Source organism: Chrysemys picta, chromosome 5 (genome assembly GCF_011386835.1).
Source record: "Chrysemys picta bellii isolate R12L10 chromosome 5, ASM1138683v2, whole genome shotgun sequence".
In the NCBI taxonomy this organism is placed as follows: domain Eukaryota; kingdom Metazoa; phylum Chordata; order Testudines; family Emydidae; genus Chrysemys; species Chrysemys picta.
In genome coordinates, this window is record NC_088795.1 from 61,318,770 (window position 1) to 61,345,154 (window position 26,385).

Genomic DNA, 26,385 nt, shown 5'->3' on the forward strand with positions numbered 1-26,385 from the left:
TTTTCAGTGGCACTCACACTGCCTGGGACCTGGCCACCGGTCCGGGGGGCTCTGCTTTTTAATTTAATTTTAAATGAAGCTTCTTAAACATTTTTAAAACCTTATTTGCTTTACATACAACAGTAGTTTACTTATTATAGACAGAGGGCAGGTCTTCACTACGGGGGGGGTCGATTTAAGATACGCAAATTCAGCTACGCGAATAGCATAGCTGAATTCGACCTATCGGAGCCGACTTACCCTGCTGTGAGGACGGCGGCAAAATCGACCTCCGCGGCTCCCCATCGACGACGCTTACTCCCACCTCTGCTGGTGGAGTAAGAGCGTCGATTCGGGGATCGATGGTCGTGTCCCGACGAGACGCGATAATTCAATCCCCGAGAGATCGATTTCTACCCGCCGATTCAGGCGGGTAGTGTAGACCTAGCCTTCTAGAAAGAGACCTTCTAAAAACATTAAAATGTATTACTGGCAAAACTTTAAATTAGAGTGAATAAATGAAGACTCAGCACACCACTTCTGAAAGGTTGCTGACCCCTGTTTTAAACATTCGCTAGAATTGTAAGGAAACTGTAAAATGTACTCAAATATATGCTGTAGAGTCAAAGCAAGCTAACTTTCTCACTTAATGGTAGTAAGCATGAGTGCCCAGACTGCTGCATATTGCTGCCGTGTCTTTCAACAAAATAAAACCCCGTGGCATTTCATAGAATAGTCTTGTATTTCATACACATAAACTTTCAAGATTCAGTAAGAAGAAATTTAAACAGTTAAGGTCACATAGGCCTTATTTAAAATCTGAGATGAATTTACTTATCTCTTTTTCCTACTTTATGGGAACAGTACTCTAATGGAAAACTGGAAATTGAACATTTTTTCTAGTCTTGACTCAGTAGTGTTATCACAGCTACCACATTATAACAGGGAAAGCACTAGGCAGCATTGTACTCTAAAGTTGTGAGACAGTACTATGACTAGCTATCCATCCCTCTTAGAGTTACACTTTGTCTTCCAATTTTTACTGTATTTTCAATAAAATAATTTGTTCTTCCTCCAGAGTCCTTAAAAATGCTCATTTCCCAACAGTGATACTTTTATCTGTCTGTCTGTGTGAATTACTTTGCATGTTCAAGGACCCTTACATTTTTAATCTGTTTCTCTCTACAGGTATTTTGGCGTTGACCCTTCTGCAGCATTATTTCACATAGAGCCACATCACAACACTTCAGGATTTTGGTCTATATGGTTTACAAACAAGTTTGACTTTAGCATTGAACTAAATGATGTCTTTGTAGCCAGAGAGACTAAGAACATTTTAAAGGTAAGTTTTATTCTAGAATCCTATAATGTCTTTTCCTTAATGTCCTTCAAGTTGCTGAGCAGGTTCTTTGAGGAGCTGAGTGTCCTCAATTCATACTGAATTCGGTGGGAGTTAGTGCAAAGTGCTGTGTGCCTTTATCAGGCTCCAGAAGGCTATGGTCCATTATTCAGTGTGATGGTTGTTTTAGTATATGTTAGAGTAAATTCTGGCTGCAGTAGCAGTTGTACGTGTGCATTAAAGTACAGAATTTTGCCGTCATAGTCAATGTTCTCACAATTGATACTTATGCTATTGGTACATGTTAAGAGTGAATCTCTCTTCATATTGGAAATCTTTTGGTGAGTGGACGAGCTTTGTGCAAAGTTATTAAAGATTTTACAAAAGAGAGGTCTTACATTTTTTTGCCTAAACTTCTAAAAATATGTAATTGCTTCATTAGAACAAACAAAGCTGATGTGTGCATGCTCAAATGACAAACTAGACATTGAATTGGCCATTTGTGCACTCAGATCCCAGATTCATATGTGCAGTCACAATAGTTGCAAAGATAAATTAGGTGTGCAAATGCATGTGAATTTTTAAAAATCAAATGCAGTTGTATTTAAAAAGGTACTTTACAGTGTCCTGATAAGTTTACCCTCATGACCAATGTTTTTTACATATATGTATATAGGAGTTAAGAATTTCATGGTAGTAGAAGCAAAACAATTAGGAGCAAATATCACTTTAGAAGTATATAATTCTTATCCAAAAGTACACTTAAATAATTCTCGCAGTTTTGATTTAAAAAAAACAATTTTTGGCCAATATGATCTGATCTGATTGTTTTCTTCTAGATTCTGAACTTCACTGAACCCTTGACTCTACCTCCAGGCTGTTGGAATGTATTTTCTTTGAAGCTCAGTGTCAAAGACACTGTAATAAATGTATTTTCTAATGTATTTTTGGCTACAAATGTAGGAGTGATGTTTGCGATACCTCTACGGATTTATTCAACTCTGTCCAAGGTATTGTATTCCACTGACTTGTATGTATATTACATACAAAAAGCTATGTTAACGTTATTTAGCTTGCAAAGCCAAGTGCTCAGAAGTGGGGAAATGACAGAATTATGGTTGCCCATGCCACCAAAATACTTCCCCTTGGTATGTCCATCCCATGCACTGAATGAAGTAGGGAACCAATGGAAAAATAGTATATGATCATGTAATTAAAGATTGTATCATATGTATGCACAAAGGAGCATAATTAAGGTTCTGGTTTTTTTAGATCTTACTGTTTCTAGAGCCTAGTAATCTTCTTTAATAGGTATTAGACTTTTTGGAATAGTAAATCCTAGAATAAGGGATGGGAAGGATCTACTGGGCCATGTTTTCAAAGGGAGCTCAATCCAACCTCTATTCATGCAGAATCATAAAGTGGTGTATCATCCATCCAAAACAAGGGCTACAATGCTTCAGGCTTACTGTTCTTGAATACATTTGATTGATTAAAGTTTGTAATGTTCATTGGTTAAATGTATCTAGATTTATTTTATTTACAGTGTTGCTTTGTCAGATATTCAAGCATTGTTTTTCAACAGGGGGATCTTCATTTTGAAGCCATAGCACATTGTGATATACACTGCTACTTGGGAAAGTCTGATACAGGTAGGTTTATTTTATTTTTAGGCCTCTATTAGCAGTTTGGTAATGTAGAAAAAGTAGCTAGAAAAAAATGTGTATTTGTTGCTGGATTTGTAGTACAAATATATAGATGATTGGTACGAGTAAGTTTTACGTCATTTAAGAATATCCTGATTTCTTAAATTGTTGCTCCTCTGCATGGATTTTAGTAACTTGTAGCAAACACAATATTCCAGTTTTCTAATTCCTGCTCACAGAACTCAAAAATGTTTGAACCAGTTCTAACTTTCAAAATATATTTTTTACTTTAATGGAATTTGTTTGTTTGAGAAAATTATCAGCAATTGGAAAAGGGGAGCTAAAATGGAAATGATTATTGGCTACTAGCGGGTGCTATAACATAATTTTGCACCATTTTAGAGATATTGAACTATGATACGTATATCCCATTGACATCAGTTAAGAGTTCTGCTTAAAAATCTGTGATGAAATATAGCCCTTAAATTCCAAATGTAAGATACAGCAAAAAAAAAAAAAGTCCTACTTGAGTGTACAAAAGCATGCACAATTGGTTGTACAAATTCCAATTTACACACACGTGTACCTATTTTTTTTAAAATAGCTTTCTTTATTGATATCAGTTCTTCAAGTTATGGGACAGAGTGATAAAGGTAGTAAATGTTATTTTAGTAAAATATGGGAAATCTATTATCATTTTAGCAAATCTGTTTTGGAAAGGGAGTTTGTCTCTGGACCATTCTACGTGGAATGTGGATTCTGAGCTTGCAAGTGAGCTTTATGAAAGATGGCAGAAAATAAAACATGGGAAAGCCTGCAGGTTTGTACAAAGACTGTTCATGTTCTTAATTCCAGTAGCTAGTAGTAAACTTTAAATTGTATTATAAGAAACAAATCTTGCTGTGCTATACTAATATACTTGAAAATAAGAGCAAAAACTTTCAGGCTTTGGTGCCTAAAGTTAGTCTTCCCATTAGGTGTCCTGAGATTCAGAGCAGCTAAGCACCTCATCTCCCATTTTAACTCAGTGTAAATAATTGTTTTAAATACCTGAACATTGAATGTAAATAACTTTTTGACTGTAGTAACTTCACCACTTCTACGTCACTCTGAAAGAAAACAAAGCATGTTTCACAGGATCAAAATATGGAAGCTGCACAAATCCTCTCTGTCAACAGGTTGCACAGTAGTCTTTTCAGGGTCATGGGTTTTCAATAGGTTTTAAGCTCTTTATTCCTTTGCCTAATGGATGCGACACATTGGGGACATGGGGAAGGGAAAAGTGTGTGTCTGTGCATGAGCAGTCCTTGTCAAGCTGGTGAAGCATTGACATCAGCCCCATTCCAGCATGAGAAAATGGAGCTGTATAAACAGGGAGTCTTTACGTTACAGGTATGAAAGCAGAGGTATCAGGGACAAATGAATTTAAATTGATTGTTAATGCAGGGTCACAGTCCTATGGGCATTATTTTGTTAAAGGCCTTTTTTTCCCCCCAAGAAAAGGTTATCTACCATAACGAAGTGCTCCTGGAAAATTCATGTCAAGAGACTAAAATCAATTTCTTTTGGTTTTAACAAAGCTTTCTGTTTTCACCAATTAAACAGGAGGAATTTTTTGGGAATGACTCTCATTGCTCACCATAAGAAGCCTGAAGAGGAGGAGTCATTTGCTTTCTTTTTGCCACGTTTGATTACAGAGCCTGGCCTGACACTAAACTTTAGTGCAACTGCACTTAAGAATAGTATGGTAATGATAACTATTTTCAAGCTTTATCTAAGTTTGTATATTTTTAGCTAGTTTAAATTATGAAGATTCCAGTTCAACATTATTAATACACAATGTTTTTATATTGTTTTCAAACTGGTTTTGAAAAAGGTTTTTGGAAAACTCCATACCAGTACATCTCAAGACACCAGTTTCTTATAATCTGATTGGCTCCAGTTTAAATTGTTGAAGTATCTAGTTTAATATATTAACATAAATTGAGGATTTAGCCATATACTGTAGATCTCACCTTCTGAAATGTTTGTTAACGCGTTCATCAGCTAGAGTAGAGTAGCTTATTATAAAACTAATGAATAACATGGAACAGTATGTTTGGATATGCCGTCATCAGGGCCGGTTCTAGGGGCTGGCAAACAGGGCAGTCACCCTGGACACCAGCTTTCAGGGAGCACTGAACTGCTGTCCCACTTTTTTTTTTTTCCCTTCCCTCCCGATTAGCTGTTTGTTTTGGTTTGTTTTGCTTGAGCTTGGGGGGGCCTGAAAACATTTTCTGTGCTGGCCAGCAAAACATCTAGGGCTGCTCCTGGTTGTGATGAGCTTTACTATTAGTGATGTTTATAATTCCACATTAATCTTTATCACCCCATGCATACATCTTTTAAGAGTGAATATTGTGCTTGTGAAATATCCCTGATTGGGATTATCAGATGACGTATGTCTTCTTGGAACAAGACTGGCCCAGCAACTCAGTTCTCATTGGGCAACATTTGGTCACTACTAACCTGGTCTTGGTTAGAACCTGTCATATGGAGATGAAAGGCTTCATATGCAAATATTATTTATTATCTTAATATTCAATGTATGTATGTTAAATTATTAAGCAATAGCATGAGCCAGCTAGTCCCCCATCATTCATTTTTTAAGTGAGGAAGAACAGTGTCTTACACACTTTACCTGTTTCTTTGGGTAAACTTTGTTCCTGTCTACCAGTGTGACCTGATAATAAGTCGAAATAAAAAGAATATATCTTGACAAGATAGCCTCTCTTTTTGCATATGTAGTTCTTCAAGCACTACCATTTGCTTTTGCATATAGAAACATTGTACACACATGCCCAGCTTTTGCATGTAGTTTTGTGCATGTAAAATTCTAATGTGCAAAAAGAGAAGTCAGGTTGAGTCTCCTTTGAAAATGAGGCCAGTATTACCAATGCAGAATTATTTTATCTTGTTTCAGAATTCTAGCACACAAGTATGTAGTTCTAACTTTTTTCCCCCAAACTGTTTAGGTAAAATATTTTGTGCTAAGAAACCCCTCATCCTTCCCAGTTACGCTACAACTTCTGCCTCTGTCTTACTATCCTGATCCCCAAGCATCACTGAGTCTGCTCAGCAAATGGTAATGAATATAACGTTATCTCAGAATACTGATATTCCTTATTAGTGATCTGTTTCTGTCCCTTAGCATTGTTACTCAGCACTTGTTTTAACTTTTTTAAAAAATCATAAGTTACCTCGAGGCATGGTTCCCCATAACCTTAAATCCCATTTTTGATGGTGTATAATGATCACGTTGAATCTACCTTGGTTGTACGTTATATGACTGTCTTTGTGGATACAACTATTATATGATAAACCCCAAGGCATGGATTCAAGAAGCACATGCCTGTCAGAGGCTGAGCTGGTCTTTTCTGGGGGTTGGGATATAGCCTTCACCTGGGGAGGTAAGGCTGTGAGTCAAGGGGTCTGTGATGGGGGCATGTGACTCAGAATTAGGCCTTCTGGAAGAAATAAAGGCAGCCTGAATTCAGAGAGGGAGCGTTTAGGGGCACTCAAAGGAGTAGGAGGGTTATGGGAACTGCTCTACACAGAAAGACTCTCTGCTTTAGTCTACACTTCAAAGGGCTTACTACTATAGCTGCATTGGCAAAGCCCGCAAATGAAGATGCTATCTATATCAGCAAAATGAGTTCTTTTCTCAGGATAGTTAAGCCAACTCCCTGAAAGACATATGAGTTCTTTGGCTGGTATAAGCTGTGTGGAGAGAGGGGAAAGAGATGGGAGAAAGGGACCGACTTTAGGTTAGTTTGAGTACTCACTCTCATTCTTATAATCATTAGGATTACTCACATGCTTAAAGTTGGTTACCTATTTAAGTACCTTGCTGAGTCAAGGCCCAGATCCTTATTTAATTGCTTCCTCAACATCATAATTCTTTTAAATGTACTCAAACTAATAACTATATTTGTGTGAATTCTAGAAAAGAATGTCCACAAATATTAATTCCAATTTTTTAACAAATGTTCTTTGCATTTGCATCCTTTTGTATTTACTTTCTACACATTTTCTAGCAAGTGTTGGAAGCAATGTTCACTGACGTGATTTAATTTAAGCAAATATTGCAGAATTGCATTGAAAGTGAGTTTTGAATTCATGTTTACAAATATTCAACACGAGATGCTTACTTTTAAGAGCAGTGTTTATCCCCATTGAACAAAAATCTGTTTGGTATGCCCTTTCCAAATAGCCCGAGTGACAAATATCAAATACTTGCAACTGAATTGTTCACAGACAGATAAAAAATTAGTTGCAAATATTTTTTGCAAATTAAAAATAAGTTAGAGAAAACCACAATCTATTCCTGGGCAATTCATGAACAGAAAGAGGGACAACATTTATTGAATAAATTATTCATTCTGAATTTTTCACTAATCTCTGATATGAAATGTTTCCTAAAGATTGTATGGATGGCCAAGGATGTTCTGCTTTTGTGTTTACATCTTGCTTAGGAATTTCAGTTGTTGATTCTTGTATAATCTTTGATTATAATATTTTACTTTGGGGGGAGAAAAATCTGACCTTGCCCAAACATCACCTTGTTCTCCGAGTGAACAGCACATTCATGAAACTTAGTTGTAATGCAATCCATTAATATGCAGATCTTTGTTTCCGTAATATTCCACATCTGCTAAAATGCAATGGTAGAAGTATTCTTGCCCTAAGAATAAGTCCCAACATACAACAATATTGCAATTTCTCCAAAAATGTGTGCAGTGATGTTTTGACAAACTGGGTTTAAATACTTAAATTCTTGTCTTGATTTATTTAGGTTTGGCACAAATGTGCAAGCTATTAATTTCACAACCACTGAATTTAGGCTCATGGAGGAGTATGCACACAGGGTAAGATGTCTAATTTTGACAGAAAAAATATCTGACAAATTAGAAAAATAAACATATATTCCTAGCTGCATTATATTTAAATTTGCTGCTGAGTGCTGTTTATAGTAATTCAGTCATAAGTTCTTTCGTCTTGCATTAGATTCTATGCTTGACATTCGATCTTTTTCCAGAGTTTGCTTTTGGGTTTTTTTTGTTTTTTGTTTTAAATTGGAAGCTTTGTGCTTTCAAAAAGGCACTGTGGGTTCAAATCATATACTAAATTTGTGTTTAGCTTTAATGTTGATCATGTACTTGTGGGGTTCTGCCCTATAGAGCTGGGTGATAATTTTATAATAGAAGAAAATTGAATTGGTCTAGTAAGAACAGGGGACCAGAAATCTAGATTTCTGATTCCTCATCTCAGGCCCCCAACTTGCTGAGAGACCTTGGAGAAATCATTTAACTTCTCTGCCTTAGTTTCCATTTGTACTTAGGAGTTGATTTTCCCCATATACTTCAGAAGTAACTTTGGAAAGGGTGGAGGGAGCATTTCTCATATCCTAGTCATTAAGCAAGTATTGAAAAAGAGAACATAGCTGTAACAGTGCATTTATTATTAAAACTCCAGATAGAGTTGTAGCATGAAATCCTGGCCACACTGAAGTCAGTGGCAAAATTCACATTGACTTCAATATGGCCAGGATTTCACTAGAGATGTTAAGGCCAGAAGTATGACCTATGGCCTGACGCAGGCCAGATAATTTCACCCAGCAATTCTCTATATAAGACTAGGGGCCAGATTTTCATTTGTCCTTTTCCCAGTCATTAATTATATACACACACATTTTGAATGTGTCATAATGTGCTTAATTACTGTGTTTATGTAACCAGTTGTTATAATCACACCTGGGTACATGCACACAGTTGCATGTATAGAATTATAGGCTATGTTTGCAAATGTGCCCCATATGTTTTTCTTCTCATAAATGTTGGCTGTTAATTGTGTGTCTTGTAGTTTGTAATTTTATCTTTTGGTTTATAAAATATTACAAGTCATAAAAACACTTTGAACCAAAAAAAAAAAAAAGAAGATTGGCCAGGTGTGATCTTTAAAAGCTCATTTCCTTATTATTGTTTATGTATCTTTTAGTTCTGTAGGTGGCTAAATGTTCTCTTTGTCAGAGGAGAGGCCCGGTTCTGGCATAGAAAGCTTTTAGGATGTGTTTTGTTTTGTTTTTGTTTAAATAGTGAAAAAGAATAAATGATCCTACCAGAACCCCCCCCCCCCCCCCCAACTTGATAATATTTCCAGCCTTACTGCGTTGGTGGTGGTGGTGGTGTTACAATGTTAAGGGAGTTCTCTGTGGTGTGTTTCCAGTGGCTCAAGTGATTGTACTACTTGCCAACAGTCCCTCCATCAATTAAATCAAGTTCTAATGTCCAATGCTGTGTGCATAATGGTTGCCACATTTTCCTATACAGTCAGTGCACTACCACTCTTCCTGCTTTGTAAAGTGGTTTGGGGATTCCTTTAATATGAAAGCTACTGTATAAAAATAAATACTTTTCCATATTAGCAAGTAAGATCTGATTTAAAAAAATAAAATAATACATTCCTCATAATGAAAGAAATGCTGTCATGTGAACTTTTGATCAAATAAACAGCTTTATATGATGGGGTTTATGCTGTCAGATAAGAAATAATTTTCATAAAATAAATAAGCTAAATGGCAGTAATTGCACCTTACCCAGAGATGTTTTTACACAGTGCTGAGCAGCGATGTAATGTCTGCTGTATTGGGATGGGGTTTTTTTTAAAGAGTTATGCCAAATAAATAAATAAATGCATGTTTGTTTAGCAGGATGCACATCAGGAGGACCTTACTAACATGAAATCCAGTTATGAGGTGCTTCAGTTACATTTGCAACCATTGGAAACCCGAAGGATTGGTGTAGTTTTTACACCAGTTGACTACAAAAGAGTAGCATCCCTTATATTAATCAGGTAGGCCAGCTTCTGAATTTAACCTAGCTTTTGTAAGCAATAAATAAACAGCTTCAAGAAAATAATTTTGCCAAATACTGCAGCAGAGACAAATACACCACATTTCCATTTTAAATACCTCCATTTCACTTTAAAATATTTTCAAAATCTGATATACACTTTGCACTTGTGTCCTGTGGAAGTGGACACTGTAATAAATAGAATTCTAATTGAAATGATTTTTTTGTACATGATAAGCATGTAACATATAGTCACAAAAACATATAGTTCCAGTGGTTGACATTGCAGAATAATACCTTCGATTTCCCATCAGTTTTGTTCCTGTGTATATAGAAGAAGAGGTTTCTTAATTTGGCTCTTATCACTAAAACGTGATTTTCATCTAACTCCTTGATGTTAAGAATCCAAGTAATGTTAGTAGTGTGATCAATTAGACTACATTGGCTCTTATGCGACTAAATCCAGGGACCCAGAGCCCAGCGTGAATAGCAGGTTGTGTACTAGGATCTCTGCAGGAAGAGAGTGCTGGTAAGGGAGGAATTTTTCACACCTCTCTCACCAGCTGAGACAGCTGTTATCCAGTGGCAGACCCTCTGGCTCCCAGCTGCTCTGTGTGCATTATCTTGGAGAAGGTCTCCATGGAATTTGGCTCTGCACTGCACAGGGGGTGAAAATCACCTCTGCTCAGAAAGCCTACGTGGGACTTCAGTGGTGCATAGGCCTTGTGCTGACCTGCTGTATGGGCGTGAATTTGATCCACAATTTGCACACTGATTCTGCTGCTGCGTGACCTCTGCAGCTGCTGAGGTGGGAACTGTGATGGATTGGCACCAAGCACCAAGATTGTGATAGAAGTGGGATTGTTTTGCTGAGTTATCTTATCTGTATCAAAAGCTGATTGCATGTTTTTCATGTTATGACAGAAATAACTTGACTGTTCTGGATGTGGTCAATGTAGAAGGCTTTGGAGCCAGAGAATTATTAAAAGTAGGTGGAAGACTGCCAGGTGCAGGAGGGTCACTTAGATTTAAGGTGCCAGAAGCTACACTCATGGACTGCAGACGACGTGAGTAACTAAAAACAGGTCTCTGATCCTGTAGTAATGCATTACTGTGCTCCATTTAGTTTGTGACTATAGTGATGCTGGTGTTATACAGAAATAGCATAAAGGGGAAAAATCATAACCGTGATCAGCTGTGATGGCTGAAATGGATTCTGTAAATTACATGTATTGACATCAACAAAAAAACCCAGATGGTCAGGGAATCCTCTTTAAAAAGCATTTCCATCAAGCATGCCCTCCACTACCTTCCTGTAAATCAGAAATCACCTCCATATATATTAGTGCAGACAGTAGATGTAATGATAAAGAACACTTCATGTGTTGAGTAAAAAGCATTTTGGATAATATTTTGGTATTAGTAAAAAGAATGTGTAGCAGCATAGAAATTAATTTGTTGTTTTGTTATTTTTTTCCTATTATTAATACTGCTACAGCATTTAATGAAAATTGAATTTGTCAAAGTAAAACTTGATAGCCCAGTAGTAAAACAGATGCAGGTTCTGTTTTGTCACAACACAAGGCTGATGATCTTACAAATTCTGTAATATGTTACTGCAAAATGCAATTTATCAAATGAAAAATCTAACTCTCACTTTTGGAACTTTTTTTTTAAAATGTGAACTATAAGCAGTAATTTCTAAAATAATATTAAAAGTAAAATTACTCTCTGTGCTGTGTAGTTACCAAATGCTAATTTTGTTTCCTTTAGAACTGAAAGACAGCAAGCAAATTTTATCTATCACAAAGAATTTCAAAGTGGAGAATATTGGGCCTCTTCCTATAACTGTATCATCTATGAAGATTAATGGGTACAGTTGCCAAGGATATGGGTTTGAAGTGTTAGATTGTCAGGAATTTTTCCTGGCTCAGAATTCTTCGCGAGAGATCAGCATTGTGTAAGCATTGATTGTTAACCGAGAAATTAGTTTATCTTAAGTGTGAATTTGAAATTGCAGAAGAACCTCACCTCATTAGTTCACAGAAGAAGCTCAGTCTGTTTTGAATAAACATATAAAGCTCTCCTCTTTTCCGTTCATGTTACGTTAAAAGCAAGTACTATAGTAAAGTCTCATATTAGTAAAAAAATTTTTACAAAGCATACTACGGTATTTTTATTACTACATTATGAAGTATTAATAAATTAAAGTTGAACGGTTGAACAGGACAAATGAGCAACATATATTTGCTTTTTTTTTTCATTGTTTTATCATTTGTTTGCTGATTTTCTATGCATATCACAGTCATTAGTACCAGCTAGTCAGGTGCTTCTACCAATACATATTTTAAGTATTGTTTCTAATGTCCATGCAAGTATAACTCAAGATTTTAACCACAAGGAAAAAGGGGCATGATTGTAATGCAGTGATTGTGCTTGTACATAGAGCAAATACAGTGCACTCTCAACTGTTTGAAAAGGTCTGTACATTTTAGCACTGTACAAAGAATTTCATTTAGTATTTGTTGATTATCCATTCTCCTTTTCCAGGAGGAAACATCAAAATTAAATAATACCTTATAGTGTATCACACAGAGAATGCCAACACAATTACAGTTGTAAAGCAGGCAGGCAAGTGCTTCTCTTAGGTAGATGATAACATCACTGCATGAACTGGTCAGCAGGAGGCAATCTTGAAGCAAGCAGCTGTCATTGCTTAGAAAAGTAGAAGCTGTTTATGATAACTGTGTAGTATTTTTAAATCAATGACATCTTAATAAAACTAAATCTTACTATAGAAAAATAACACTGGCCTCATTTATTTTGCTGACAGGTTTACCCCTGATTTTACTTCTTCGTGGGTAATCCGTGAGCTTACTTTGGTGACTGCTGCTGATGTAGAGTTCCACTTCACACTCAACGTGACCCTTCCTCACCATTTGTTACCCTTGTGTGCAGATGTGGTGCCAGGACCTAGCTGGGAAGAGTCTTTCTGGAGGCTCACAGTTCTCTTTGTTAGGTAATATACTTGCTTCTTGCACCTTGCACTCCTCATCCAAATTCAAAATAAAATAAAATCAATTTATCAAAGATTTATAGTTGCTTTCGGTTCTTTGAGTTGCATGTCAGCAGCTGCCACCTTTATATAAAATGTCAGTTTTAGAGAAATGCGTAATGTCGTGGTGTATAATTAGGGTCTAATCCTTCAAAGACCTAGGTACTGAACATAGAGGATGCTCAGAACTTTGCAGGATTGGACTTATAATAAGTTTAAGTTTCTTGGGCAAAGAACATGTCTTCTGCTGCCTGGAAAGTGCCATGCACACCTATGGCAGTGTTTTATTAGATAACTATAGATGGTTAGCATGGATGCAAATAAAAGTTGTTTAAGCTATTAGTAAAGTCATACATTTTATGGACAGATTCTCTGTTGCATCCAAGTGTTCTAACTTGTGCCAGGTGAATATGAGCCCTGTGGGCCCATATGTCACCTGGGGATAGTTAGAGCAGAGTAAGCATTAGCCATTTCCCCTTCCTGCCTCGTTTATGCCCCAGGCATAGGTGCTGGAACTAGGGATGCGGGGAGGCTGCTGCCGCACTCCCTGGCTTGAAGTGGCTTCCATCCTATTCAGGGTTTACAGTTTGGTTCAATGGCTCTCACCACCCCCACTATACAAATTCTTCCAGCACCCCTGGCCCCAGGAGTGACTTTATACCACTGAGCTCTCCTCCGTGCCATGGAAATCCCCAGCAGTAGATGTGGGTGGTTTCTGTCACTATCTGAGCAGCCCAAAAGGAACTGAATGGACATATAATCTACCCTGAGCATTTCTGGTAGGTTTACATCAGTTTTAGTGACATTGTTTAAAACAAATAAACAGACCCTCTTTTAACATACTCTTGTTTAATGTGTTTTTTTTGTTGAAGAGGCTATGGTGGAAAGGTATCTCAGCATATGTGCATTAGCTAATTTTGTGTCTCAGATTCTCAGCGGATGTAAATTGGCTTACCTCTGTTGAAGTGAGTAGACATATGCCAATTTACAACAGATGAGGTTCTGGGTCTGTAATATGTGTGTGTGTGTGTGTGTGTGTTCGTTCACATACACACGCTATTCTACCTTTTAGATTGTATAATGTAACTGAGAAACTGTTCTCAATGTAGATGATTTCTGGTGCCATTTTCATACAAATCTTTAAATCCTAATAGTTTCACTCTTAGTTTTCAGAATTGATAGGATGTGAATGTAAATGTCATGGTAATACTATAACATGTCAGTGCATGCTTATTCTGTGGCCTGGAAATCCAAAATAATTCTGTTTGCATTGAATACAAACTAAAAGTATTTTGTGAAAAAGCCTGATTAACAGATGCTGCAGGAACATAGGAATAAAGCCATTTCCCATTAGTTTACATATTTGGCTTCCTGATGATAGTATATAGACTACTTCTGGAGGAAGCAAAAGAAATTACCCATAATTCACCCGTGCTATAATATACTGTACAGAAAAAATCCTTTATGACTTCAAACATTGACCCCCGAAGAATGAAGGTTGATATTTCTAGTAAATTATATGTTAGCATCCTCTCTAGAAAGGATGAGAATATTTAAAAAAAAAAAAAAAGAGAGAGGTTTTTTTGTTGTTGTTTATTTTCCCCTCTGGGGCCTCCAGTGCAATTTGTCTTCTTGGTGTCTATAGTTTAGCTTGTTAGTTGCTTAGGGGAGTGACTGTGTTTATATTTGTGTAGCAGTGAGTGCATTATTAGTGCCTAAGAAATAATAACATCACAGAATCATTGAAGTTTGAGTGAGAGGGGATCTAATGGATCATCCAGTCTGTCTTCCTGCAAATACATGTACATATCCCATATATGTGAAGTACATTGTTTATTACAATATGCCCTATTCAGCTTGCATTGTTTTGAGATCTCTGCTATATCTAAGCAAAATGAAATATGTCTGTCCTCAGTTTAGCTTCAATCTTCAAATTATCTTGTTTTTTTAGGTTTGATTTTTGTTTTTGTTGTAAAACTAATAGTTCAATTATTTTGCCAGAAAATAATCATAGCTTCCAGGAACTTAAAAATAAAACAGTAATAATTTTTACTTCTAGAAACTGTTTGTTTGTACCATACCCCATTCCTCCAATTTAATGTTAGGTATCTTAGTGTTTGGAATTTACCAGCACCTAGTCTGAAAAACAATTCTCGCTATGGAATTGGTCTGTTTTTGTTCATTTGTCTAGAGACATGCATGTAGTGAAACCTGTTGTTTTCTTTTGCAGTTTGTCCCTATTGGGTGTGATTCTAATAGCCTTCCAACAAGCACAGTACATTTTAGCAGAATTCATGAAATCAAGGCAGAGACCAAATCCCAATTCTTCATCACAGCAAAACAGCAATCCTGTGGATATAATCAGCTCCGATTCCTACAAGTAAAAATTCTTCTTCTTCTTCTGAAGTGCTCTCATTTGCACTCTGTTTAACATAGAATAGCCTTTTCTAAATCTTTGTACTATGATATTACTGTGAACTTCTTTAGGAAGATACTGTTCCAAGAAACTTCTTCGTTTCAGTGAGTTTTCAGCATTCTGACATAATCAGGTGCACTCTGGTGTTTTAATCTGTACAGATGACAGATGAACAAAACTCAGAATAACTAATCTTGTGTATTGCTAGTAATACCTAGATAATGAAATGTAAGGTGGGTAATGTAAACACACTACATAGCTGCCGTGGTACTGGTACTGTGTGATGGGAATTACATGTACATATATAACAGTCACAGAAGTTAGAAATGGAAAGCACTTTGTAGGCCATCAAATCTTAATCTCTGAACCTAGGTTCTAATTCAGTCAAGCATTTGAACATGTATTGGAGTTGGTCAAAGCACTTAAACTCATGCTTAAATCACAGTGAAATTGTAACATTTAATTAAATATCCGGGTGCCCAGAGCCTTTGTGTAGGGATCATTGATATTATTGACATCTAGATGTAATTAAAAATGCAAATCCCTGTGCGGCCAAACAAGATGCACATACCTCGGGCTTGGAAACACATTTGTGGGTGCCTTTGAAGACAGTAGGAGCCATGTATGCAACTTGGATGAGAATTTAACCCATAGCCATTAAGTGAAATCTTTACACTGTGAGCACTCACTTCTGTTAAGACAGAAGATAGCTTCGGGTAAATTGCCCCTTCCTGAGTTTTATACCGAAAGAAGGTTGAAATCCAGTTCTTATGTTTCATTAATATTTCTCGCTGCCTCTCATTGAATACTTTTTTAAAAGATATAATTTAATGATGGTTTTACATATATTTAAAAAAAAACTTAAAATTTCTTTATTTCATTTCCAGGGGCAGCTGCAAGACCTTTATGGATTCCTGTGGCACCTCTGATAAAGGCAAAGGAAAAGGCTTCCTTTCTGTAGGCACTCCATCCAGCCGAAGCCAGAATGCTGCAAAGAGAAGTCCAGCAACCTATAGCCACTCTCAGAAGAAACATAAATGTTCTGTTTACTACAGTAAACAAAAAACAAACACAGTAACTGGCAGTGGCATTACAACTACTGATGAAAAGCAGAATCAGACTGTAGAGAACCAAATCTCAGCACCAAAAGAGGACATTTGCACTGACATTGTTAGTGAGAACTGGCTACACTTAAAATATGCAAATGGCATAAATGTAAACATGCAGAAGAATTTAACTCTTCCAGGAAACTTTCTGGATAAAGAAGAAAGTGCACTAAAAAATACAGTTCTCACGGAAAGTACTTCTTCAGAGTGTGATTTGAAGGAGGATCTTCAAGCATGTGTGTTTCCTAAGGAAACTAACCTTACAACTTCAGAAAATATAACTGAGCTCAAAGAACAGGAGTTCTGTCCTCTGAAGACATCTAAGAAGCTACCCGAAAGTCACTTGTCAAATTCACCTCAGCAACAGCCAGAATTGCAAGACATTTCCAGGAAAAATAATGGTAATCTTTCCATTTATAGAATTCATTTTGAAATTATTGGACTTCTTGGGTGACAATCTTGGCCCCATTGAAGTCAATGGCAAAACATTCCTTCACTTCAATGGGGATAGGATTTCACCCTTTGTGTGAGGATATTTTACTCATGCCTCTTGATTTTGATACGTTTATGCAGATTTGCAAGAAAGAGGATCTGGCCAGAAAAATTCCTTTGTGTTGTAAATCAAAACTGCGGCTAAGATGCAACTTCAAGGGTATTTCTGAAAATTTGAAACTGAAAGCAAGTTTCATATAATATGGATATAATAAAGTTTTAGGACTTCACAGTTGCTTCGGTGCATAAGTTCACACCATAATATTTATAAAGGTTAAAACAATGTTAAGAGACAAACATATTTTCATCAAAGTTATGATTAAAATACAATTTGTCCTTGGTCAGATATTGAAATTATTTAAATCTAAAAAAAAAAAGTTAAACTCTGGGAAATGTAACTGTACCTGTTTACTATTTAGGCCCACTGAAAATCTGGGGTCTGATTGCTGACTTGCTAGCGTTCCCACTGACTTCATTTGGAGTTGTGCTTAGCACTTCTGAAAGTTAGGTATCTGGCTTTTGTAATAATATTGTAACCTAAAAGGGCCAGAAGCTGCCACCAGGGTATTTGGAAGTTCTCACATTATTAGGAATTCACAAGTTGCCATTTCTATCAGAGACTCAAGAGATGTTTAGGTCATGACTTTAAATTGAGAGACTAGCCTTGGGGAAGAGGCACAAGAACACTTAGGAGAAATGTTGGTTAGGAAGTCAAAGGAATATTTCTTGTGGACATGTGTTTTCACTGAGAATGTGGGAAAAGCAAATCCATTGATTGAATCCCAAATATTCCGTTGATAAGTCCGTTTTTATTGGATTGAGAATAAGGAGATCTGGGTTCTGTTCCTGGCTCTGCCACAGACTAACTATTTGACCCTGAGCCAGTCAGTTACGCTGAGTATTCCCTCATCTGTTAAATGGATTTACAGTACTACTGCTTACTCATCTCAGACATGTTGACAAACTAATTTAATTAATATTTATAAAGTGCTTTGAAATTCTTCAGATTCTCTAGAAGTACAGTGTTGTTATTCACCTACTTTATATTTTCAAAGCTGCTAAATAAAATTTAAAAACATTGATTACACTTTTAAACATAATCAAATACATGGGAAAATATCTTCAGTTACAGTTCAGAGAGATCATGCATTATACCTAAACCAAGCTGCTTCCTATTGTAAATGGCATTGCATTCTTAACAAAAATAAATGATTATTTATAGAGTCATTTTTAGTATGACAAAATAGAGAATCACATAAATGTAGGGCTGGAAGGGACCTCGAGAGATCATCTCGTCCGGCCCCCTGCATTGAGGCAGGACCAAGTATACCAGACCATCACTGACAGATGTTTGTCTTAACCTGTTCTTAAAATCCTCCAATGATGGGGATTCCACAATCTTCCTTGGAAGCTTAACTATCCTGATAATTTGAAAGTTTTTCCTAATATCTAACCTCATTCTCCCTTGCTGCCTTGTCCTACCTTCACTGGACATAGAGAACAATTGATAAGTCTTCTTTGTAACAGCCCTTAAGTTATCTGATGATTGTTATCAAGTTCCCACTCAGTCATCTTTTCTCAAGACTAAACATTCCCAGTTTTTTTAACCTTTCCTTATAAGTCAGGTTGTTTAAACCTTCTGTCATTTTTGATGCTCTCCTGTGGACTCTCTCCAATTTGTCCACATCTTTCCTGAAATGTGGTGCCCAGAACTGGACACAGTATTCCAGCTGAGACTTCAACAGTGCTAAGTAGAGCAAGACAAGTCACCTCCTATGTCTTGCATATGACACTCCGGTTAATCCACTCCAGAATGATATTAGTCTTTTATGCAACAGCATCACATTGGTGGCTCATATTCAATTTGTGGTCCACTATAACCCCCAGAACCTTTTCAGCAGTACGGCTGCCTAGCCATTTATTCCCCATTTATTAGTTGTGTATTTGATTTGTTTTCCTAAAGAGGTACTTTGCACTTGTCTTTCTTGAATTTCTTCTTGTTGATTTGACCAATTCTCCAAGGTTGTATTGAATTCTAATGCTGTCCTCCAAAGTGCTAGCTATGCCAGCTTGGTGTCATCTACAGATTTTATAAGCACACTCTCCACTCCATTGTCCAAGTCCTTAATCAGAGGGGTAGCCGTGTTAGTCTGGATCTGTAAAAAGCAACAGAGAGTCCTGTGGCACCTTTAAGACTAACAGATGTATTGGAGCATAAGCTTTCGTGCATGCATCCGACGAACTGGGCATTCACCCACAGTCTTAAAGGTGCCACAGGACTCTGTTGCTTTTTACAAGTCATTAATGAAAATAATTGAATGGTATTGGACTGACGCCTATGGGACTCCACTAGATACACACCCCGAGCGAAGCATTGATAACTACTCTTTGAATATGGTCTTTCAACCAGTTGTGCACCCACCTTATAGTAATTTCATCTAGACCACATTTCCCTAGTTTGCTTATGAGAATGTCAAATGAGATTGTCAAAAGCCTTACTGAAATAAAGATATATCATGTCTACAGTTTTACCCCCATCTATGAGGCCAGAAACCCCATCAAAGAAAGAAATTAGGTTGGTTTGGCATGATTTGTTATTGGCAAATCCATGTTGGTTATTACTAATAGCCCTATTATCTTCTAGGTCAGCCATTCTCAACCCTCCAGCCACATGCAGCCCAATTAGCACACAGCTGCAGCCCAGCTGTGTGCTGAAGACTGCCTGGGTGTGCAGCTGGGTCTGGGTTCCCGGCTGCCCAGCGTGGCGGGGTTCTGGGGTCAGGGCTGCCAGCTGGTTCTGCACAACTGGGGTCCAGGGCAGCCACCCAGCCCCGCGTGGCAGGGGTCAGGGTCAGGCCAACCCCGCAGGGTCAGGGTTCAGGCTGCTGCCTGGCTGCCCTACTACCCAGCTCAGGGCTCCATTCCTGGCCCCACTCTGTGGAGTTGGTCTCTGGGCGGGAGGCACTGGGCGTAGAGGTCTTTGGAAGGGGTTGGGGGGAGGAGAGCCGTGGCCCAGGTAACACATTGTGGGCTGCATGTGCAGCCCACAATGATAAATAGGTTGAGAACAAGGTACTTACAAATTGGTTGTTTGACAATTTGTTCCAGTATCTTTCCAGTTATCAAAGTTAGGCTGACTGATCTGTAATTTCCCCGAGTCCTCCTTCTTTCCCTTTATAAAGATAGGTGCTATGTTTGCTCTTCTCTAGTCCGCTGGGACTACACCCATCCACCATGAGTCCTCAAAGATAATTGCCGATACTTCTGAGATTGCTTCAACAAGTTGCCTTAAGTACCTTAGGATGAATTTCATCAGGCCCTGCTGACTTGAATATATATCTAACTTATCTAAATATCCTTTAACTTGTTCTTTCCTTATTTTGGTTTGTGTTCCTTCCCGCATGTTGTTAATATTAATTATATCTGGTCACAGTTTACCTTTTTAGTGAATAATGAAGCAAAACAGGCATTAAGCACCGCAGCCTTCTTGATGTCACCCATTATTAGCTCTCCTTCCCCACTAAGTAGAGGACCTACATTTCCCTTTGTCTTTCTCTTGTATATTTATAGAACTTATTTCCTTTCATGTCCCTTGCTAGATGTAACTTATTTTGTCCCTTGGTCTTTCTCATTTTGTCCCTACATGCTTGTGCTATTGTTTTGTATTCAGCCTTAGCAATTTGTATTTTTGTAGAATTCCTTTTTGATTTTATGGTCATGAAAGAGCTCCTGATGGAGCCATATTGGACTTCTACTATTGATCCTATCTTTCCTTCACATTGGGATAGTCAGCTGTTGCACCTTTAATATTGTTTCTTTGAGAAACTTCTCTCCGGAACTCCTTTTTCCATTAGATTTTCTTCCCAGATTTTCTTTCTTACTTACCAGCTCTGAGTCTTTTAAAATCTGCTGTTTGGAATATAACTCCTTCATAGAACATTTCCAGAGTTCTCATGATTGCTTAATTATCAAAATTTTAAGAACAAAATGAGCAAACAATGAAACAAACAAGCGTTGTCTCAATTATTTCTTGACTCCTGGCATTTTCTGGGTTTGCTGGCTGTCTAAAGTTCTGTGGTTTAATTTGTAGATGGTTTGGGACTATAAATTAAATCTGAATCATACCAATATGAAACATGAATAACTGTTAATTATAGAGAATATTTGTGGCACCAGGAATTCTTCAGGAAACACTTTACTCCGTGTGTTACATCTTGGAAAGCAGTGACACATTTTTTAGAAGACTAGTAACATGTTTTTTTAGCTCTGGTCTCTGATCTTGCTCATTGCTTTGTTTTGTGATGGTTCTTCACTCTTCCCTATCCACTCCATGTTCATCCATGCCACTGCCACTGTGATGCTGCCATTCACAGAGGAGGGAGGGTTAACTTCCTCAGAGGCTGCAGGCACTACTAGTAAACTGGCTAATAAGGAGCACAGAAGAATGAGATTGGGACAGGCGTACCCTTCCCACCAAAGATCAGCACTGCGGTTTGATCTGTGGTATAGTCATGACCTTAGTACTCCTGTTCCTTATGCGTGCCATGTGCAGTGCAGCCAAAAACCTTGTCATTAGGTTGCAGGGTAATCTCAAATGTCTGTATTTCTTAATATTTTGCAGCTGAAGAATTCAGTGCATTTATAATGCAGTTAAATATTGTACAATAATATCAGTGCAGAACGCTAACATTAAAAATAAAAGATCCACCCAGCCTGATGATAGGTCAAACAGAATAAATGGACCTTAAGTTACCTAAAAGCAGCCAGAGAGGGAAACTTGGCTAACTTCTAGGTGAGAGTTCCACAACCAAAAATCCTTGCCCAAGTGCATCCTTGTAGCTGTTGTTTTTATTATTTGCTATTTGTATTGCCATATCACCTAGGAACCCCAGTCATGACCCAGAATCCCATTGTGCTAGCTGCTGTACAAACACAGAACAAAAGACGATCCCTATCTCAAAAAGCTTACAATCTATGTATGGTACAACATACGGATAACAACAAATAGACGGGAGCATAAGGAAGCAATGGCAACATTGGCAGCATGATGGGCTGTGATCTCGGCCCACTAGCAGCCTAACCATGGACAAGTTTTTTGTAGGCATCACAGCAGAGGGAGTTTTAAGGAGGGTTTTGAAGGAAGATAGTGAATAAGGGCTTGTCTACATATGAAAGTTAATCTGGAATAAGGCAGAATGTGAATTTAAAGCAGATTTACTATTTCAGATTAACTCCATGTGTGGACGCTCTTATTCCAGAATGAGAGTGCATTATTCTGAACTGTCTTAATCCAGGTTAGAAATGGATTAAGATAATTTGGAATAAGGCATTCTCATTCTAGAATAAGAGCATCCACAAATGGAGCTAATCAGTCATAGCCTTTCCAGAGTAACTCCCCATGTAGACAAGATGTTAGCTTTGTGGGTGTTTGTGGGGAGGGGGCAGCAAGGGAGAAAGCACCAATGTGCTTGTTTGAAAATGTAAATAGGTTGTCTATGGAGGCTGGCCTGATGGGGCAATGGGCGGTGGAAGCTGACATCTCAATGGTGAATGAGAGATGGTAGATTGGGTGGGGATAGGCCACGAAGAGTCTTGAAAGTAAAACAAGTAGCTTATGTTTGATGTGCTAGAGAAAAGGGAGCCAGTGGAGGGATGTAAAAAGAGGACTAAGAATGATGTTTGCAGCAGCATTCTGAATAAATATGATGAGGCTAGATTGCATTTATTAAAGCCAGAGAAAAGGATGTTGTAGCAATTGAGATGTAAGATGATGAGAGCCTGGTTGAGAGTTTTAGCTGAGTGTGCCCCCAGCGTGGTCCTAACTGTACATAGGGACTAAAGAACCAACTGACGTAGGGTGATTATAACAGGGTGGGTATATAGGAGAAGTGTATATTAGTACTGCTATATATAAAACTGCCTCTTGCAGTTGGTTTTAGAAGTGTTACACAGCAATGTTAACTTTTGGATTTTTGGTTTTTTGGGATAAGCAGCAAAACAAAATGATTGATAATCATAGTGTTTTGCGAAGCATCCAAGTTTGAAAATGTTGGTCAAGGTGGAGTGACCGGGGAAGGGAATGGGAGCCTCATGGTCTTCCCAAAGTTACACTATTTGTATTGTTTCACTCCAGGGAATAACCAGCAAGTGCCTCTCAGGAATGAAATAGAAAACTGTGAGACTTTGAAAAAGCAGATTAACACAAAGCCTTCCACTGAGAAAAAGATTAGTAAAGGCCCTAAGGAGGATACACCATGCTGTGGAAAACAGGAACTTGCTTCAGTTGAGGTTTGTATTATATGATCCTTCTCCATTTCATATTTAAAATGCCTAAACTAAAAGAGAGAGAGAAACATTCTGTAAAGAATAAATCCTAAAATCACATACTGATCATCTGATGAATGAGTAGAACCCCCAGGTTGTGATACTCTCTGTGTCCTAGTTTTATGTATTAAAACTGGATTATAAAGTGATAAAAGATGTTTTGGTGAAGTTCCCAAGTAGGCTTTATATGTAATGTGGGCTATATCACAAACACATTTGTTTCCATGCAATTAATATTAGTGCAGGCACAAGCACACACTTACACAGTCTGACTTAAATCTAACACCAAGTGTCAGCAACATTGTCAGCAGTGTGTTGCGGGAGCTCCCTCCTCCAACCCTTGTTGGAGAGCTATCTTGCAAACAAGGATCATCCTTCCCCCTTTCACTCTGGTTATTTTGGGGAAGTTCTATGGCCTGTTATACACGAGGTCCAACTAGATGATCCCAATGTTCCCTTCTGGCCTTGGAACCTATGACTCTAACCTCTGTGCCAGGAACTGAATTTGAGCATGACAAAAGATGAATTCATTTACACAAATTGTTAAATAGTAATAATCACCAGGAACCTACAAGATAGCATCTTCTGTTCAAAGATTTCAAGAGCTTTACAAGTATTGTATTTACATTACAGAGAGTTTAAGTGGCTTCCTAAATTCACTGATAGAACCTTTCTGATTCTGCCCCCTGCTCTATCTAATGCCTTCATGAAAAGCTTTAATAATAAATTACATGTTGTACTTCTGGAGCACATATTGAAAACATTTGCTGGATCCTACTCTTGTTTTGAGAAAATGTTAATGCGGTTATAAGTGGCTTTTGGCCATGTTCTGCGGCTTTTCATGTGTTTCTGGGGGTGGTCTATTTTGTTTTAAGTCCAATATAAATTAAAACTTAAATTTCCTAATATTTTCTGTTTTACTTATCCCCATTATTTCTTCAGTAGTATTTCAGATAAACAAAGGGAACACCACCAATAGCTGAGGGAAGAGAGAATTTATTGCTGCTGAACTCTCCCACAAGCTGATCACAAATCAAGGAGATGTTTCTAGTTTTTAGTCCATTAAGAATTGTATATATCATTTCCCCTGTCGTCCTCTGCACTCCCAACTTTGCTCAGGGGCAGGGAAGGAAAGGGGGGAAATGCTAGCACATTGGAGATTCAGAAACTTTTCTCTCTCAACATTTACAGGTGATATGAAGGTCTGAATCTTGGGTAGGTAGATTAAGTGGTGATCTTGGAAAGTGGCACTAAATCTTCCAGTAATTCTAAAAGAGTCATTTTGTGAATGTACTTTGCCTAGATAAAACCACTGACCTGAATTTACCAAGGTTACTTCATTGATAATAGACATCTCACTAGTTCATGTTTTTACCTTTTCAGCAAGAAGAGGCTTACAGGAAGAAGAGATCTCAGGAGAAAAGAGAAGGCAATTTATCAAATATAAGTTGGAATAGAAATAGAACATCTAGAAAAAACAAGAAAAAGAATGTTAATATATCTCCAAGGTGTGTGCTGCATCCTTGGACAATCACAAGTTTTATTACACCTTGTTGAAACTGAAAATGCTTTCATTTCTGCGTTTTTAGTCTCTCTTTAGGTTTTGTATAATACAGTATGCAGGTTATTGTATGGTATAATATAAGTCAAGGCTAAAACTGTCATATTAATACATACTATACTATATTGCACAGGAAAATGGGTGTGTGGCCACGTGTCCATGTACATACACAAATATGTGTGTATACGTACACACCCCATTCTGCAAAGCGATCTGTAAGGAGTCCTGTTGATTACAATGGGACCTGTCATGGTTGCAAAGGGTCACCTGGATGGATCTCTTTGCAAAATACGTTACACCTGTGTAGACAGACTTTAAACTAAGAAGCAATGGAGAAACGTGAGGGTTTGAATTTACATCCTGGTCAATATTTAATTGGTTCTCCTTATAGACTGGAAATTTGCCTGCTTTAAAACTTAGATGGTTAGTTTCCTTTCCACTCTATTTCGAGTGGATAAAATCCGTATGTATTGTCTGCAGCAAAGAAAAATCTTTTGAAATGATTCCATCTTCATGGGAATCAGATCATCTCTTAATAGTTTGAAGCAATTTTATCTTCTAATATAGTATAAAGAGGAAGAGAAGGTTGTTTTTATAAAGAAGCCAGCATTTCCCCGATGAAGTGTAGTGATTTAAAAATTAAAGTTTGAAAGAGGAAGTCTGGGATACCTGGGGCATTCTGACTACATGACTTTTGTGACTTGTAGCCAAGTATTGTGGTAAGTTAGGGTTACCATACGTCCGTTTTTTCCCGGACATGTCCGGCTTTTCGGCAATCAAACCCCCGTCCGGGGGGAATTGCCAAAAAGCCGAACATGTCCGGGAAAATGCCGGCCTGGCACTTCCCCTCCCGCGGCTGCTCTGCTCCTCCCCTGACTCTTCGGCTCTGTTTAAGAGCCGAGCTGCCCGAGCTCTATGGGCTTTGGGCAGCCCCCTTGCCTCCGGACCCCAGCCGCCGGCCGGGCACTTCCCCTCCCGGGCTCCGGCGGCGCAGGGTCCGGAGGCAAGGGGGCTGCCCGAAGCCCGAGCGCTACCGGCTTCACGGTTTGCCGGGCAGCCTCCAGACCCTGCGCCCCCGGCTGGGCGCTTCCCCTCCCGGGCTCCAGCTGCGCTGGGGAAGCGCTGGCCGGGGGCGCAGGGTCTGGGGGCTGCCCGGCAAACCGTGAAGCCGGTAGCACTCGGGCAGCCCTTTTCGCGTTGCTGGGAGTGGGAGGGAGGAGGGGGCGGGGAAGGGGCGGAGTTGGGCAGGGCTGGGGGTGGGAAATGGGCGGGGCCAGGGCCCCGTGGAGGGCCCTCTTTTTTTATTTGTTAAATATGGTAACCCTAGGTAAGTTTAAAGCAAGGTTAGATCGGAATATTAGGCAGCAATATGAAAAGATACTGAGAAATATTTTTAAAACTTTTTTATAAGTTTACTTCAATAACTTCTAAGAGTCAATTAATTGTAAGAGTTTCCTATTATTTTATGTTGTTATTTATCATTATTAAATTATTTGTATTACAGTCACTCTAAAGATGCCATCTGGAATCAGGGCCCCATTGTGCAAGGCAATGTACAAACATACAATAAGAGAAAG

The 26,385-nt window shown here is 38.2% G+C and overlaps 1 protein-coding gene across 9 annotated transcripts in view; it reads left to right on the forward strand.

Moving 5' to 3' along the window:
• TMEM131L (transmembrane 131 like) overlaps positions 1-26,385 on the forward strand; it is a 116,044-nt gene that overhangs the window by 75,459 nt on the left and 14,200 nt on the right. For 5 of the 9 annotated variants that reach the window (XM_065596454.1, XM_065596456.1, XM_065596459.1 and 2 more), the window contains 15 exons: positions 1,168-1,321; positions 2,158-2,328; positions 2,904-2,970; positions 3,667-3,784; positions 4,570-4,711; positions 5,979-6,088; positions 7,799-7,871; positions 9,713-9,855; positions 10,779-10,921; positions 11,628-11,814; positions 12,688-12,873; positions 15,140-15,289; positions 16,213-16,832; positions 23,057-23,211; positions 24,631-24,755. In XM_065596454.1, the coding sequence (XP_065452526.1) occupies positions 1,168-1,321; positions 2,158-2,328; positions 2,904-2,970; positions 3,667-3,784; positions 4,570-4,711; positions 5,979-6,088; positions 7,799-7,871; positions 9,713-9,855; positions 10,779-10,921; positions 11,628-11,814; positions 12,688-12,873; positions 15,140-15,289; positions 16,213-16,832; positions 23,057-23,211; positions 24,631-24,755 (2,544 nt within the window). Of the gene's footprint in view, positions 1-1,167; positions 1,322-2,157; positions 2,329-2,903; positions 2,971-3,666; positions 3,785-4,569; positions 4,712-5,978; positions 6,089-7,798; positions 7,872-9,709; positions 9,856-10,778; positions 10,922-11,627; positions 11,815-12,687; positions 12,874-15,139; positions 15,290-16,212; positions 16,833-23,056; positions 23,212-24,630; positions 24,756-26,385 lie in introns of all 9 variants that reach the window. The other 4 variants (XM_065596453.1, XM_065596455.1, XM_065596457.1 and 1 more) reach the window with 1 other exon arrangement.